The 15822-nt window shown below is 41.8% G+C and overlaps 1 protein-coding gene across 2 annotated transcripts in view; it reads left to right on the top strand.

Annotated features, from left to right (window-relative positions):
- The window catches only part of LOC101284164 (acyl-coenzyme A amino acid N-acyltransferase 2), an 81537-nt gene extending 68271 nt beyond the window's left edge, over positions 1 to 13266 (top strand). For both annotated transcript variants that reach the window (XM_049710979.1, XM_004271533.3), the window contains 3 exons: positions 8353 to 8852; positions 9090 to 9292; positions 11563 to 13266. In XM_049710979.1, coding sequence (XP_049566936.1) covers positions 8390 to 8852; positions 9090 to 9292; positions 11563 to 12156 — 1260 coding nt within the window. In that variant the 5' untranslated portion in view covers positions 8353 to 8389 and the 3' untranslated portion in view covers positions 12157 to 13266. The remainder of the gene's footprint in view (positions 1 to 8352; positions 8853 to 9089; positions 9293 to 11562) is intronic.
- Positions 13267 to 15822: the final 2556 nt, after the last annotated feature.

Genomic DNA, 15822 nt, shown 5'->3' with positions numbered 1-15822 from the left:
GCTCTAGAGCGCAGGCTCAGTAGTTATGGCGCATGGGCTTAGTTGCTTTGTGGCATGTGGGATCTTCCTGGACCAGGGCTTGAACCCGTGTCCCCTGCACTGGCAGGCGGATTCTTAACCACTGCGTCACCAGGGAAGTCCCTGGAGAGATGTTTCTTGACTCAAAGAATTTTTCTCTGGGCTTTATTGGGAGGAGGAAGTGCTGTGATGAAGGAAGAAAAGCAACAGGATCCTAAAGGAAATGGAATTTTTGTTTCTTGATTGGTAATATGGTAATTTTAACTTCCACGGGACCTTTCGCTCTCTTTTATTCTTTGTTTCCTGCCTTCTGATGTGTTGATGTCCCGCCAGTTCTTGACTGCCCTTCCTCTAACAGGTCAAGGTCTCCCAGTGGTGCAGGCGTGATCCCCGTCCTTCCCCCTGGGACTCTGGGGGGGGTCTGAAACGTGCTCAACAATGCAGCTATCAGCTATCAGACCCTATCAGATTGCTTCCATTTTGCTGAGGGCTCCCTCTCCAGCCACCAGGAGGCTATGCCTGTGAGAGGCAGCTGAGTTCTTGTTTCTTGCCCTCTGGCTGCTTTCTATCTTTGGTTTCACTGACAGTCTGCAGTGTACATTAACTGTTTCATGGACAGTCCTGCCTTCTGCTGCAAAGAAGTGAGGAACCCTGGAAATTGTATCCCATTGGATTTTGAGGAATTTTCCATCTTCAGAAGTAGCCTATAAATATTCAACTGGGCTTCTGTTCTGTCTTCACACTCTCTCTGAGATATGTCACTCAACTTTTTTTTGCGTGCTTTTTTATCTATCATTTATTCTTTCACTTCATTCCTCAAACATTTACTGAGCGATCACTATGTACTGGCACTATTCTAGGAACTGAGAAGTAGAGTGTTGAACAAGGTATAATTCTTGCCCGTGAGGAATACTTTACAATCCAGAGTAGTGCTGTCCAGTAGGATATTCTGTGGTGATGGGAATATTCTATAGCTACATGGTCCAATACAGTAGCCACTAGTAACATGTGGCTACTGAGCAATTAAAATGTGGTTAGTGTGAATGAGAAGCTAAATTTTAAATGTCAATTTCATGCATTTTTAAGTGAATTGAAATTTAAATAGCTGTACATGGCTAGTGGGTACTATATTGGATAGAGCAGAAAAGGGAGAGACAGATAAAGAAGCAGATTTTGACAATATCCTATGCTAGTTTGTAATGAGATGGTTGCTTAGACTAGTAAATAGATTGGGGGGTGGTGGTGAAAGGCTTTGATTGAATTAGATGATAAAGCGTGTCAAACACAAAGGGAAGTCCAAGTCCAAGACTGACAGGTTCAGCTGGAAAAGAAATAAGGAGCCCCTTTTAGATTCAGACAGTTTATTACTTATATAGGCAGTGAAGGCAAGAGGTGCCAAGGGTGCAGCTCTCTGGGTCCTTGTCTCACCCACCAAAAGGATGGAACTGAAGCAAAAGGAACCAGACGTCTTCAACAGAGTTGTGAGATATTCAGTGGCTGAGGAGCTGATCCTAGACTGCAACTCAGTGGTCCTAGAGCCTGCAGCTCTGCCCTAAAGGGGTGTAAGTATGAGATGGAGAGTCCCATGCCTCTCTGGAACCAGGGAGGTGGATGGGAAAGCTGCCTCATGGCAGCCTCCCACAAGATAGGGAGAGACAGATGGGAAAACTGTCTTGTGAAGCCTCTTGTAAAGACTGCTTCTCATGCCATGCTCCTGGGAGGATCACAAGGCATTCCACCCAGATTTAGGTCATATGGTGGTTCAAGCTGTTCCTGTGGAAACATGGAAGGTCTCGAGGGTGCTATGGTAGAGCCATTCCCCTGCAAAGAGTCTTAAGTGCTAGGACAAAAGATTTAGACTTTATCCTCAAATGAATCTGGCTGCCACTGGAAGTTTAAAGCAGATGAGAAAATTGATTATTTTTGAGTTTTATAAAGATCTGTCTGACAACATTGTCGAGATTAGACTGGGGAGCAAAAGCAACTGTAAAGAGAGAGAAATAATTGGGTAAAAGGATGAGAGTTTATGGGAATGGAGAGGAAAATGCACAATCATTTAATGAATACATGGGATGTGAAGGGCTCCTGTGCAGTGAAAGCGACAAAGACACATCGACAGGATCCTGCCTTCAAGAAATTTACAAAGTAACAGGAGAGAGTACACACAGCATACATTACTCATTAATATTAAGTTCAAGAATTAAGTGCTCTGGGAGACATGGTAGAGAGAGAGCCCAGAGGAGGGACAGCCCTCTTCATCTGGGTGTCCCCGCAGTGTAGGTGCTTCATTGATGATGATGACAATTGAGTGTTGAACAGGATAAGTTTTAAGTCTTCTTACAACTTATTTTGAAAATCTGTGAGGGACGGGCCCTGGCAGGCAATAAGCCTTAACAACTAACAAAGATATTAATCCCTATGGCAGTATGTGGATTAGTTGGGATCCAATTAGAATAAGACAATAGAAATGGAATACAGGGAAAGCAGGAAAAAATCGTAAAGATTCAGCATGGTGAGAGGTGACAAGGAGAAGGTTTGAGGGCAGGGTTAACTTGCCATATACCACTGGAAATATTAATGGCTGAGTCCTCACTCCCACTTCCCATCCCCACATTCTTGTATTTTTATTTGACCTTGTTTTCCTTCTTCCTCCAGAGGGAGATCAGTTGATACTTATTGCTTCAGGAAAGAGAAAAACAAAAATTTTTTCCTGGCCTTTATGTTGCAAAAAGCCTAATAGATGATGTGAATTTCAGAAGTCACAAATGGGTGTATTTCATTTGGTGTATTTCGTTTGGTCCATGCCTTGGGTTGTTTTTTCCTTTGGTTGGTTGGTTGTTGTTGTTGGGTAGTTTTGTGTGTGTGCATTTTTTTAATAGAATACATTTGAATGCATTAGATGGGCAGGTAGTCTTAGGTTCACTGCAGTCTTACATTTTGTTCATCTCTGTCCTTTATCTACAAATTTATATTACCTGCCTGGCCCCTATAGGTATCCGAATTTGGAACCACTGGTATCCATCGTAAAACAGGTTTAGAAGAATGCATAGTTACATGAATAGGGTCTCCCAACCCCAAGTCTTTGAGCACTGCCACAGTCACAGGGAGCTTCCTTGAGCTCCCAGGAAAAGCAGGATGCTCTGAATTCTGTGATTATATCTCTGCCATCTGGGGGAACAAGGACTCAAAATAGAAATTACTGTGAATTTAGAAAAATAGAAAAAAAATTACATCTCATGCACGTGTGGGTTTGTGGACTAAAGTTTACTCCTACTATTCCATTACTAGTCCTGCCACCCTGTACACCAGGGTATGTATTTAACTAAAAGCTTCAGAGTTAGGGAAAGGGAAAGATGAAGTTAAGGTCAAAGAAGAAGTAGGAAAGAAAAACAAGAGGGGGAGGCTGGGAAAAGAATGAGCTCTCATATGTCTACCCTCATCTGGGGAAGATAAGTAAGGTTTATATGTAGGGTCAGACGGTACTGGTTAAAATTCTTGCTTCATCATTAACAACATAGGCAAGCTTGGGTAAGTCATTTAACTAGCTGAGCTCAATTTCCTAATTTACAATGTAAGGATAATAATAATTTTTTATTCCCACAGGTTTTTTGCAAGGGTCAAGAGAAATAATGGTCATAAAAGGGTACTGAAAAGTGAAAAGCCTTACTATGTGGATTCATATTACCCAGTGACTAGCCATTAGTAAGTGCTCAATAGTTGTTTGCTGTTACAGAAAAAAGGGAAATGAGGGGAGAGCTGAATTCCAAAGGCCACTTAAAATTACCAGCCCCTTTACTTGTCAAATAATTGTGATATTTTATTTGTCTTTTCCATTTTCCTGGAGCCATTGCTGCATTTTTTAGTTTTTTGTTAAAGACCATACCCAATGCAACAGGACATCTTGTATTACCAGCTGATGTAAATTCCACTGATAAGTAGCTTCACTGTAAAGACAGAGTGTTTCAGTGTGTGGCCTCTTGTCAAATGACTCAGAAAATGGCAGTTCTCCATCACTAATCTTCTGAGTTTTGTCCCTAGTCCTTCAATTCCCTTCTTCCCATTTTAAATTTACCCTCAAATTTATCACTCCATTGGACCATCAGACATATTTGGAATGCTTACTGAAATATAAAAGAGTTTCATAATAAGTAACAAAATGAGAAAAATTCCCTAAAAAAAATTCCGTATGAAAATTCTCTTCTTACACTATCCACACTTCACAATGTTTACAAATAATAACAAAGTGTCAGGGTGCAGCTGACTACAGTGTGTAAAAATTCATTTTTCGGAATGCAACTTCCCTTCCATATTACACCAATAGAGTTTGTTCACTCCTTTAACTCAGTCCACGGAGCATAAGGGGAGTTTGGAGGAGGTAATTCAGGAAGGAGAGGCACACATCAGCCCACCATGCTCTTCTCCACATCGAGCTCGCCACTAGCCATCAACAGCCTCCCCTAATCTTGCATCCCAAACTGAGAATGGTCTCAGCCAATTGTACGTGGTCCTTTCACACACCACCCTATGGGGCTGAACAACATGTAAAGGAACAGCTCAGTGACTGTCTCCCTCCATCATTGCATGCACTATCATCACATCACACTTGAAGTTCAAAAACTGTTTCTCTTTCTTCCAATTAAGAGCTCTTGTGGAAACCCTAGTGACATTTTGCAGAGCCTCGGAGTTCCTCAGAAACCCAGTTGAGAATCCCTGGTGTATAGGTATCAAATCTTCTTTCATGTATGTGTGTGTGTGTACAAGTGTATGTATGTATTATTTATTTTTGGCTGCGTTAGGTCTTAGTTGCAGCAGGTGGGATCTTTTGTTGCAGCGCTCAGGCTTCTCTCTAGTTGTGGTATGCGGGTTTTTCTCTTCTCTAGCTGTGGTGTATAGGCTCTGTAGTTTGCAGCACGCAGGCTCTCTAGTTGAGTCTCCCGGGCTCAGAAGTTGTAGCGTGTGGGCTTAGTTGCCCCGTGGCATGTGGGATCTTAGTTCCCCAACCAGGGATTGAACCCGTGTCCCCTGCATTGGAAGGCGGATTCTTTACCACTAGACCATCAGGGAAGTCCCCATGTGTATGTATTTAAATCCTGGATTTTTTTTGTTTCTTGAATATATAAGGGGGTGTTATATAAAGAACAGATGGCACAAGGCTTGAATAAGTCTGAGGTCTGATAGACTTACAACCAGCTTCTGAAGAGGTAATCTGTCAAACTGTGCCTTGGATCCCTACCAGATCTTCATGTGGGCACACCCTATCTTGTCAGCCTGTGAAAAGTGACTTTGTTTAGCCCATGTTCCAAAGGCAGTGACTGTGGGATTGCTGATCATGTGGCTGCTTCCTAGTCTTTGGTCAGGAAACCTGACACACCATTCACAAGCACACACTGTTGACTTATCAAGTGACCTCTCTCTCTCTTTCTCTCTTTGTTTCACGTGCTCTTGGGAGAACGCCTGCTTCTTATAGGAAGTTTCATTATAATCTAACCCCTTGCATATACCTTGGTGCAAATGGCAAAAATCTAGACATAGAATACTAATGACCATTATGGGGAATTTCTGAGAAGTCAGAATCAATAACTTAACACATTTAACAGGAGCTCCAGAAAAATTAGGAGACAAAACAGTAAGCATAGTCAGCTAAGTGCTGAGACCCCAAAATAAAATTCTAGCTCTAAGATAGATTCCTTTCAAAGACTGAAGTCTTCTGAAACCTATCTTCTTCCATCTCTCTTTTCTCTGACACTTATTTATATAACCACAGACCTTCTAAATGACCTACCCTTTCTTTCTTCAGGGGTTTCTCAGGATAGGAGCAATCTAATTTCTCTTTGTCCCTGTATCTTTCTCTCTTTCCTCAAACTCCCATACTCTACTGCAAGACTGTCTTTCTGTGATTATCTGGTTACAGCTTCTGAATTTTATGGATACAGCCATGTAAAAAGAGTCCAAGGCTAAGACTAGGCTGAGGCAAGAGGGCACCTAGAGTGCAAAGTTTCAGGACTTCAGGGACTTGGTCATGCAAGTAAATTTTGCTACCTAGGTGCCTTCTTGCTACACCTTTAGCCCTTACCTTGATAGAGTGACTGGTGACTCTGGGTCTCCATTCCAAACTGGCAAGGGGGGAACATCCCTGGCACACCTTGAATCAGGTATCCAGTCCTGATCCTGTCAGCAACGGCCCCCCGGGGTGGAGGTCACATGGTATAAACATAGCTGCTGAGGGTCCATCTCTGGGCTTTAGGGAGCAGTTCTCAGATAAAGAGGGACCCTGACTTGGGAAGAGAGTCTAATATTTTATATTACAAAAGCACTATGTAAGTAAAATATTTTAATTACATTTTTGGTGCTATTTTTTCCTGCCCCTGTTATGAATTTCATAACTCTGAAGCATGCACATTGTATAATTTACTATATGAGTATCAATAGGGTTCCTAAAGTTTTAACACATAGTTGCTGCCCTTGAAGAATTTGCAGTCCACCTGGAAGAATAAGACCAGATGCGGGATGCACGCAGGAATGCAGGAGAGTACTTATGTTAATTAATTCAAATTAATTCAATTTGAAAATCAAATCTATATCGAGTCAATAAATTATATAGAAGTTTTGAGAAGGAAGAAGAATTTGTGGAATAGGGCACGCAAGTACCCCTTCTTAATGGTCTCTTTTTGGGAAGAAGGAAAGAGCAGATACAGAGAGTTATAGGAAGGACCAGATCAGAAAATACCAAGGGAGCACTGAAATGTCACATGGGACGTGGGGTGTTCTTATTCATATTACAGGTCCCATTTCCCTGATACATATGAAAGACCCAGGAAGTTTGAATTGATGCCACCTTCTTCTGCCAAGAACTCTGCTGGTATTGAGGGAAAACATTCACAATCATTCTATTTATTCCAAATTATTCTATTGACCATGAGTTTTGAAATGGTCAGTAATGCTGGTTGTTGATGGGGGTCAGGTGGGAGGGAGTGCGTCCTTTGCAGAAAATCACTTTCTTAAAAGAAGCACAAAATGCATTTTTCCTTGACCCTCTCTTTCCTCCAAAGACCCGCTTTCAACAGTGAAGAACTGGGCATTAAAACCCCTCTTCTGCCCCTGCACTGCCAGAGCCTGTTTATTTTCTCCAGAATCTTTTCTGCTCACAAATCTAAACCCCAAAGCCTTCACTTTGCATTCCTCTGTAAAATAAAATCAAGGATCCCTTGGAGGATCAAGCTTTCTGAGAGAACACCTGTTACTACCATTTGTGTGAAGATATTGTTGGAAAAATGATGCATACCTATGTCAAAGTTTCATATGAGAAATTTCTTTTAGGAAAATACTGGAAAGGCCTCACTTTTTCCTTTCCTTTGAGAAACTGGTAACCCTTTCTATGAGACTAATTAGAACAACACAACTGAGAGATTGCCTTTTTTCCTTTGGCTGTCATTCATTCAGTGTCTCTGATGCTAGTTCATATTTTCCCAGATCCTATTTTATTTTAATTTGTTTATGCCTCCTTTATCTATAAGCAGGTTCAAATCCTTTGTGGAATGAGGTATAGAAGAAAGGAGGGAAAGTAAAGAAAGAAGGAATGTACAGAGGGAGGAAGGAGGGAGAGAGTACCCCAAATTTTGCTCATAAAATGAGGAGAGTATGAAATAGCTGATCAAATGTATATTTCATTCTCTTTGCTACAAACAATATTTTATGTTTATCACTCTGTTGGAAAGCCACAAAAGCAGATCATGAAGTTTTATTTTCCCTTAAAAAGAACAAATAATGGGAACTCTGAAAAGAGCTGGCAGTCCGTCTTACAATGGCAGGGAAGGATTGGAAACTAAAAAAAGAGAAAAGAAAGAAAGAAACAACAGCATAACATGTTTCTTGTTTATGTAGGTATGGGAGTTGAAAAGCAGCACTGATCCTTCCAATAAACCCTTAATCATGCATTACCCCCTCGGATCCTAACAAACACCAGTGAAATAGGTCACCTGGGAATGATCTCAACTGAAGATATGAAGCTCAACTTACTCAAAACCACAAAACTAAGATTTCCTACAGTGTTGTAATGGATAAGACAGGAGGCTGTAGTGTCAGACCTAGCTTGAATTTCAGGTTCTACTATTAATTATTTACAAGACTTTGAGCATGTCACTTAACCTGTTTCCTCATATGTAAAATGAGAATAATGAGTACTGTCTGCAACACCCTATTTTCCCTCCTCCAAATGTCCTGTGTATTTTGCACTAGAATCCAGAAATCTGCCTTGGCCAGACCTAATATAAGCCTTGTCTGGGCCTCTTCCTTGGAACTGAAGTCTCCAACTCAGAGTTTTCTCTTTCACTGCAGGGTAGGAAATACCACTTGGTCCCTTTGCCGGTTGCCAATGTTCCAGCTGACAGCCACCCCAGCAAGTGCCCTCGCGGATGAGCCCGTGCACATCCGAGTGACAGGCCTGCCCCCACTGCAGACGGTGACACTCATGGCATCTATGAAGGATGAGAAGGGGAATCTGTACCAGTCCAGAGCCTTCTACAGGGCCAGCAAGGCTGGTGAGCTGGACCTGAAGCAGGCTCCTGCCTTGGGCGGCCACTACGTGGGGGTCCACCCTATGGGCCTCTTCTGGTCTCTGAAGCCTGAGAAGGCTTTTGAGAGGCAGATTAAGAAAGATGTGATGAACAGCCCCTTTTGGATCACTCTGGAGCTATATGACTCCGTTTATTTACAAAAGTCAGGGGAGGTTCAGCCCAGGACCAGCCAGGTGGTGCAGCGTTGGTTCTCCAGCCCTCAGATGCAGCGGGTGCAGGTCCAAGAAGGTCGTGTGCGAGGAGCCCTTTTCCTCCCTCCAGGTGAGACTAATCTTTCATGATCTAGAAGACATGGTTCATGGAAATAAAAACAAAAACAAAGGGCATCAAACTGTTGGCAAACTAGTATTTCCCACAATATTTTAAAAGTAATAAGCCGTTTCGTTGTGTGTGTGACGGTGGAACTCATTCTGCTCAGCCTGTACTTTCGCTGGCACCTACTCGACCCTCTTGTTGCTCTTTGTGATCTCATTCTCTTCTCTTTTTTCTTGCTCTTAGGGGCAGGCCCTTTCCTAGGACTCATTGATTTGTTTGGGGGCATCGGGGGTCTAGTTGAGTATCGGGCCAGTCTTCTGGCTGCCCACGGCTTTGCAGTGCTGGCCTTAGCATATTTTGCCTACGCAGACCTGCCCAAGCAGTTGCAGGAGGTGGACCTGGAATATTTTGAGGAAGCTGCCAACTTGCTACTAGCTCATCCCAAGGTATTTAAAATACTTTTCATTTTACCTGGCAACATTATAGCCAAAAAAATCAAAAATCACAAATGTCCGTTCTGCCTATATCACCAGTCTGTTTAGACTTGGGCACACACAGTTGAGTGAAAATGCAGATAATAATACGTACCTCGTAGGATTGTTGAGTTGGTTAGGATCAGCTTAGTGCTTACTGGCACAAAGAAGACAATAAATGGTGGGTATATGATGATTCTCTTCATTTGCTAGTTCAGAAATGTTCAAATATCCGGTATTTCTTACAGTTCAACCTGACAGGGTAAAACAACCGTATCACCTAATGTTTCTATTAAGTGACTATTTGTTAGACTCTATGCTAAATACTTTATATGGACTATCTCATTTAATGCTTATAATTACTGTGCGAAGTTAGTACTTTTGACATGGTCCTCATTTTTCAGATGAGAAGGCATACCCATCTCAGTTAAGTAAGAGGCCAACACTCCACAGCCAGTAAGTGACAGAGCCCTTGGGGCAATGTCTTTGCTCCAAACCGTTAAGTCATCCTGACTCCCCAACTTACATCGTTCTCTCCTGGAGCCTTGACTCTTCTCAAGAAGAGATAGGATATGTTTGCTATTGGAGCATCACCGGTATCCTCATCTTCAGTGTTATCATCATCATAATCAAATATACACGTGATTTTCCTAAGCATATTTGGCTCTGTTTAAAGGATTGCCTAGAAGGAATTAAATCCCAGGTAAAATGTTTTCAAGTTAATTTTTTTTTCACTTCAAATTTAACTATTTGTGACATTGTATGAGGAGAAAGGGCAATTGCCAAAATTCAATTTGTAGTCAGATTCCACAGAAGAGGTTCAATTCCCACCTCTGCCCCCTTGATACTGTTGTAACCTTGAGCGAGACTTACACTTCCTGAATCCCCGTTTTCTTGTTGGAGGGCCGAGCATATAGTAAACGCTCAATAAATCCACCTTGTCACCTGTGCCCATCTGGTTTCTTCCCTCTTCCTTTCCCCACACCCTCAACCCATCCCAAAGTGTTTTAGGTTCTTTCTCAGTACATCACACCCTCTTCACCCTCCCTGCCGCTGTTTTAGTCCCTCATCATTGCTCAGCTGTGATGCTGCAATAGTGCATTAATCAATTTCCCGTCTCCATTTACAGCCCTCCTCCCTCACTTCCCAATCCACTCCTCACGTGGATGGTTCCCAGATGTGGAGGCACACTGGATTTCCTTGGGGATATTTTATAGTATCAGATTCTTGGGCCCACTCAGACCTACTGAAGTAGCTCTCAAAAAACTGGATCTTAGGGGCTTCCGTGGTGGCGCAGTGGTTAAGCATCTGCCTGCCAATGCAGGGGACGCGGGTTCGTGCCTCGCTGGGCCTGCGCGTCCAGAGCCTGTGCTCCGCAATGGGAGAGGCCACAACAGTGAGAGGCCCGTGTACCACAAAACAAAACAAAACCAAACAAACAAAAAAACTGGATCTCAGAAAACTCAAGTTTTAAAAGTTTTTTTTTCAGCTGATTCTGATGATAGAAAGGTGCTGGGGATACAACTGTGAGCAAAGTTAACACACAGGGTCACTATGTATTTGCTATTGTTTGTCCAGAATGCCCTTCCTCTCCTCATTCATCCCTCAGACTTCTTCCCTTCCCTCTGGTCCCTGGGCCCACCCCAAAGTTAAGGACTCCCTCCTGTGACCTACTACTTTTCCTAGTGGACTGGGAACTGACATTCAATTTTTTACAGAATCTAAGTCTTTCATCTTTACACTCCCAATCCTTCCAGGATTAGCCTTTGTTTTAACAAATATGCAAATCCTTTGTAGCTGTAAAATGCTATTTAAGTATGAATTACACTTACCTAATATTTGAAAGAAACTGGGACACCTCTTTTACTAGCTGGAGAGAAGAATTCGATTCTTCAAAAATCTTACCTGCCTCTGCTCTTGTGATGTCTAATGTTGCTGGTGTATTAGACCCTTTTTGCCTTTATAGAGCTCTGCTTTGGGTGAAGAGTTTTAATTTCTATTTTTTCACTTAATCTTCATAACTGTCCTACAAGGTAGGTAATATTATCACCCCCATAAGACAGTAAGGCTTAGGGAGGGTAAGTAGGTAGTATTCTCTCTCAGTCGCAAAGCCGGTAAACCTTAGTGCCAGGACTCCCACCCCACATTTTCAAACTCTTCCCATCATACTAGCTTACTGGCCTGTAGGACAGCTCCTTCTCAGAGAATGTCCTGTAATGGGTTTCCTTTATTTTCTCCTTCAGATCCAAAAGCCAGGAATTGGAGTGATCTCTGTGAGCAAAGGTGCAGAGATCGGGCTGGCCATGGCCTGCTACCTGAAGGAGGTGGCAGCCACTGTCTGCATCAATGGGTGCAATGCCATCTTTGAATTTCCGCTCAAGTACCGGGATCTGGTTATAACACCCATCCCCTCGTTGCCGGAGCGCATGGAGTTCAACATCATGGGCGCTTTGTGCCTCCGTCACTACAAGGGGAACCCCCGAGATGCACTGAATCAACACAGTGTGCTTCCTATTGAAAAGGCCCAGGGTCCGATCCTCTTCGTTATAGGGGAGGATGACGAATGCTTCAATAGCAGAGAATACGCTGAGCAAGCCCTGGACCAGCTGCGGAGGCACGGCAGAAGCAACGGAAGGATGCTGCTCTACCCCGGGGCGGGCCACCTCATAGAGCCGCCCTATTTGCCCCTGTGCTATGCGTCCTGGAGCCGCGGCCTCTTCTGCCCCCTGCTTTGGGGGGGGGAACCTGTGGGCCACGCGGCAGCCCAGGAGCACGCCTGGGGAGAGATCCAGAAATTCTTCAGGCAACACCTTGTTCAGAGCAGAAGCACACTCTAAGGGTGATGATAGGGGAGGAGAAACAAAAAAATTGGATAAGGCAGGGATGTGGGTGGGAGAGGGGACTCTTGATTTCTCTAGATTCACAGTCATCTTGAATCAACTGGAAGGAAGTTGGACAAAGTCAAAGAATCAGGTGCATCTGAAATATTTCTGACAAAATTGTATGTGCTTTGAATTTTTGTAAATTGAATCTTGGTTTATATGCACCAGGTACGTTGCTATTTCAAAATTGTGATACCCTTGCAAATTGAATAACCTTTTGTACCCCGGTAAGGGAAACCTTGGATCCAGGTATTGCCAATCTAGATGAATGTTCTGGAACTTTGAAGTCACTTGTGAAATCATTTTCTGTTTAAACCATTGTGGGTTGAATTTGACATTTGATATGAAAAGTTCCTGATGCCACCATCAAGGGTAATCCTTGCTAGAGATTTCCAGTAGATACGTTAATTCTTTTTTAGAATAGTGACGCTTCTTTTTATTCCTAAAATATACTTCTTTTTTATAATTTTAATCAGGAGTGGGGCTAAATGCTCAAGTGCCTTTGGAGCATTTAGTGAAATTAAATGAGCTATATTTAAAGTGATTAGAAGAGAGCCGGGCACATAGCAATTTCTATATCAGAGTTAGCTATTATCATTTTCATGATGCTTTTCTCCTATAATCTGTTAATGTGGTGAATTGCATTCATTAATGGACTAATTTTGCTTATTCATCTAATGCTACTAGATCAGTTTCTCATATTGACTGGTTTGGGCTTTAAAATTTCTTTTGAAGCCAACCTAGTCATTTATATTTTCTCAGAATTTCACCCCCATTTTCTGGAACACATTTTTCTCTTACAATTTTTTACATATCCCCTGTTGTTTATTTGCATGCTTTCTCCTTTTCCTTTCAGTCTGACTTGCTAAATATTTGTCTATTTTATTAACCTTTTCTTAGAATAGCTTTTGGGTTGTTTATTGGTCAAATCTAATTTTTCCTGATTCATCAGTGTATGCTTCTTTGAAATAAGTTCATTCCTTCTGCCATATTTGTGTTTTCCTGGCTTTTTGATATGCAGTGTTCTCATTTTGTTAATGTCTAAATAGTTTCTGATTTGCTTCCTCCCTCCCCCCACCCTTAAACCCAAGAGTAATTTTACCAAAGTACAAAGTATCATCCTGTAGATAACTTGCTGGTTATAAGGACCTCACTTTGCAATGGAGGGGTCAGATTGTCTCCACCTGAACCCACTGATCAAATTTAGCATCTCTAAAAATGGTCAATTTGACTTGTTGTGTTTCATGACAAGATGTAATGTGGAGTGCCCAGCACTGCTTAGAACTATTTCTAACAACACTGTTCAACTTGAAGCTAATCAAGCCCTTAGATCAAACTTCTTACTAATGTGGTAGTCAGTGAACAACTTAAATGGTACTACAAGGAGACAAACATAGATTGTCCATCATTCTATGACCTGGTCTCTTCACAAGTTAATTACCAACTGACCTTGTCTCTTTTCACAAGTTAATTGCATGAAAAAATTTGGAATTTTTCACTTTGTGGGATTTTGCTTTCCTTTTTGCATTGGAGTGAGCTGGGGGATTGTTCAAAATTAAAAGGGACTTAAGAGGCATATCAACCAAATGCTATGTGTGGGCCTGGTTTGAACAAAGTAACTGTAAAAAGACATTTGGGGGATGATTAGAGAACTCTGAATATGACTGGATATTAAACGATACTATGAAATTGTTGTCTTGTTAGGGGTCAAAATGGTATTGGGGTTATATAAAAAAGTAACTTTTTAGAGATGCATACTGACATATTTAGAGGTGAAGCATTGCAGTATCTGGGGATTGTTTTAAAATACTACAGGAATCTGGCAAATGTGAAAAGTTATTATATCCAGATGATCGGTATAGTGAAGTTTGTTTTCTCTACTTTTATGTATGCTTGCAAATTTTTCATAATAAAAAAGTAAGAGATATAATCGGTATATTTACTTTTCTGCCCCAACAGACAAGAACTTTAGCATGCATTACATCTTTTCTCCATAACAACCCTATTAATTTCATATTAATTTTTTTGGAACCAATAATTATTATTTTTAAATTAATTTTGATTGGAGTATAGTTACTTTACAATGTTGTGTTAGTTTCTGCTGTGCAGTAAAGTGAATCAGTCATTCGTATACATATATCCACTCTTTTTAAGATTTCCTTCCCATTTAGGTCACCACAGAGCATAGAGTAGAGTTCCCGGTGCTATACATTTGGTTCTCATTAGTTATCTGTTTTATACATAGTAGTGTATAAATGTCAATCCCAATCTCCCAGTTCATCCCACCCTTGGTAACCATAAGTTTGTTCTCTACATCTGTGACTCTATTTCTGCTTTGCAAATAAGTTCATCTGTACCATTTTTCTATATTCCACATATAAGTGATATTATACATTTGTTTTTCTCTTTGACTTGTTTCACTCTGTATGACAATCTCTAGGTCCATCCATGTCTCTGCAAATGGCACTATTTCGTTCCTTTATATGGCTGAGTAATATTCCATTGTATACATGTACCACATCTTCTTTATCCATTCCTCTGTTGATGGACATTTAGGTTGCTTTCAGGTCCTGGCTATTGTGAATAGTGCTGCAATGAACATTGGGGTGCATGCATCCTTTTGAATTATGGTTTTCTCCAGATATACATCTAGGAGTGGAATTGCTGGGTCATATAGTAGCTCTATTTTTAGTTTTTTTTTTAAATTTATTTAATTTATTTATTTTTGGCTGCATTGGGTCTTCATTGTTGTGCGCGGGCTTTCTCTGGTTGTGGCGAGCAGGGAGTACTCTTCGTTTCAGTGACCGGGCTTCTCATTGCAGTGGCTTCTCTTGTTGCGGAACACAGGCTCTAGGTGCGTGAGCTTCAGTAGTTGTGGCATGCGGGCTCAGTGGTTGTGGCTTGCGGGCTCTAGAGCACAGGATCAGTAGTTGTGGCGCATGGGCTTATTCGCTCTGCAGTGTGTGGGATCTTCCCGGACCAGGACTTGAACCCATGTCCCCTGCATTGGCAGGTAGATTTTTAACCACTGCGCCACCAGGGAAGTCCCCCTTTGCTTCTTATAAGAGGTTGATGAGGAGTATCCAGTGGTGATATTTTTCATATCTTCATTTCCAGGTCATGCCATAGACTATCAGTATTCTCCTTACTACTTGAAATAGAGTTATTAGCAACTTTAAATCTAATCAGGTTGAAGAGCCAGTTCCAGAAACGCCAGAACCAATTCAGAAAATTCATCCTTAAAACTGTTTCTTTAGAAGCACTCTCAGTACCAAAATCTCAGTCAGGGTTCTCTAGAAAAATAGAAGCAACAAGATAAATATACAGAGAGAGAAAGAAATTTATTATAAGGAATTGGCTCAGGCGGTTATGGAGGCTGAGTCCCCAGATCTGCAACCTGCAATCTGGAGACCCAGGAGAGCTGATGCTGTAATTGTAGTCTGAGTCTGAAGTCCTGAGATCCACAATAGTTAATAGTGTAAATTACAGTCCGAAAGCGGGCAGACTCGAGATCCAAGGAGAGCCGATGTTTCAGTATGAGACTGAAGGCAGGAAAAGACAGACGTCTTAGCTCAAACAGCTAGGCAGGAGGAGTTCCCTCTTTTTAAAGGAAGGTCGGAC

The sequence above is a fragment of the Orcinus orca genome, chromosome 6 (assembly GCF_937001465.1).
Source record: "Orcinus orca chromosome 6, mOrcOrc1.1, whole genome shotgun sequence".
NCBI lineage: Eukaryota > Metazoa > Chordata > Mammalia > Artiodactyla > Delphinidae > Orcinus > Orcinus orca.
Note: the sequence above shows the minus strand (reverse complement) of the source record. Positions and strands in the feature narration are given on the sequence as shown.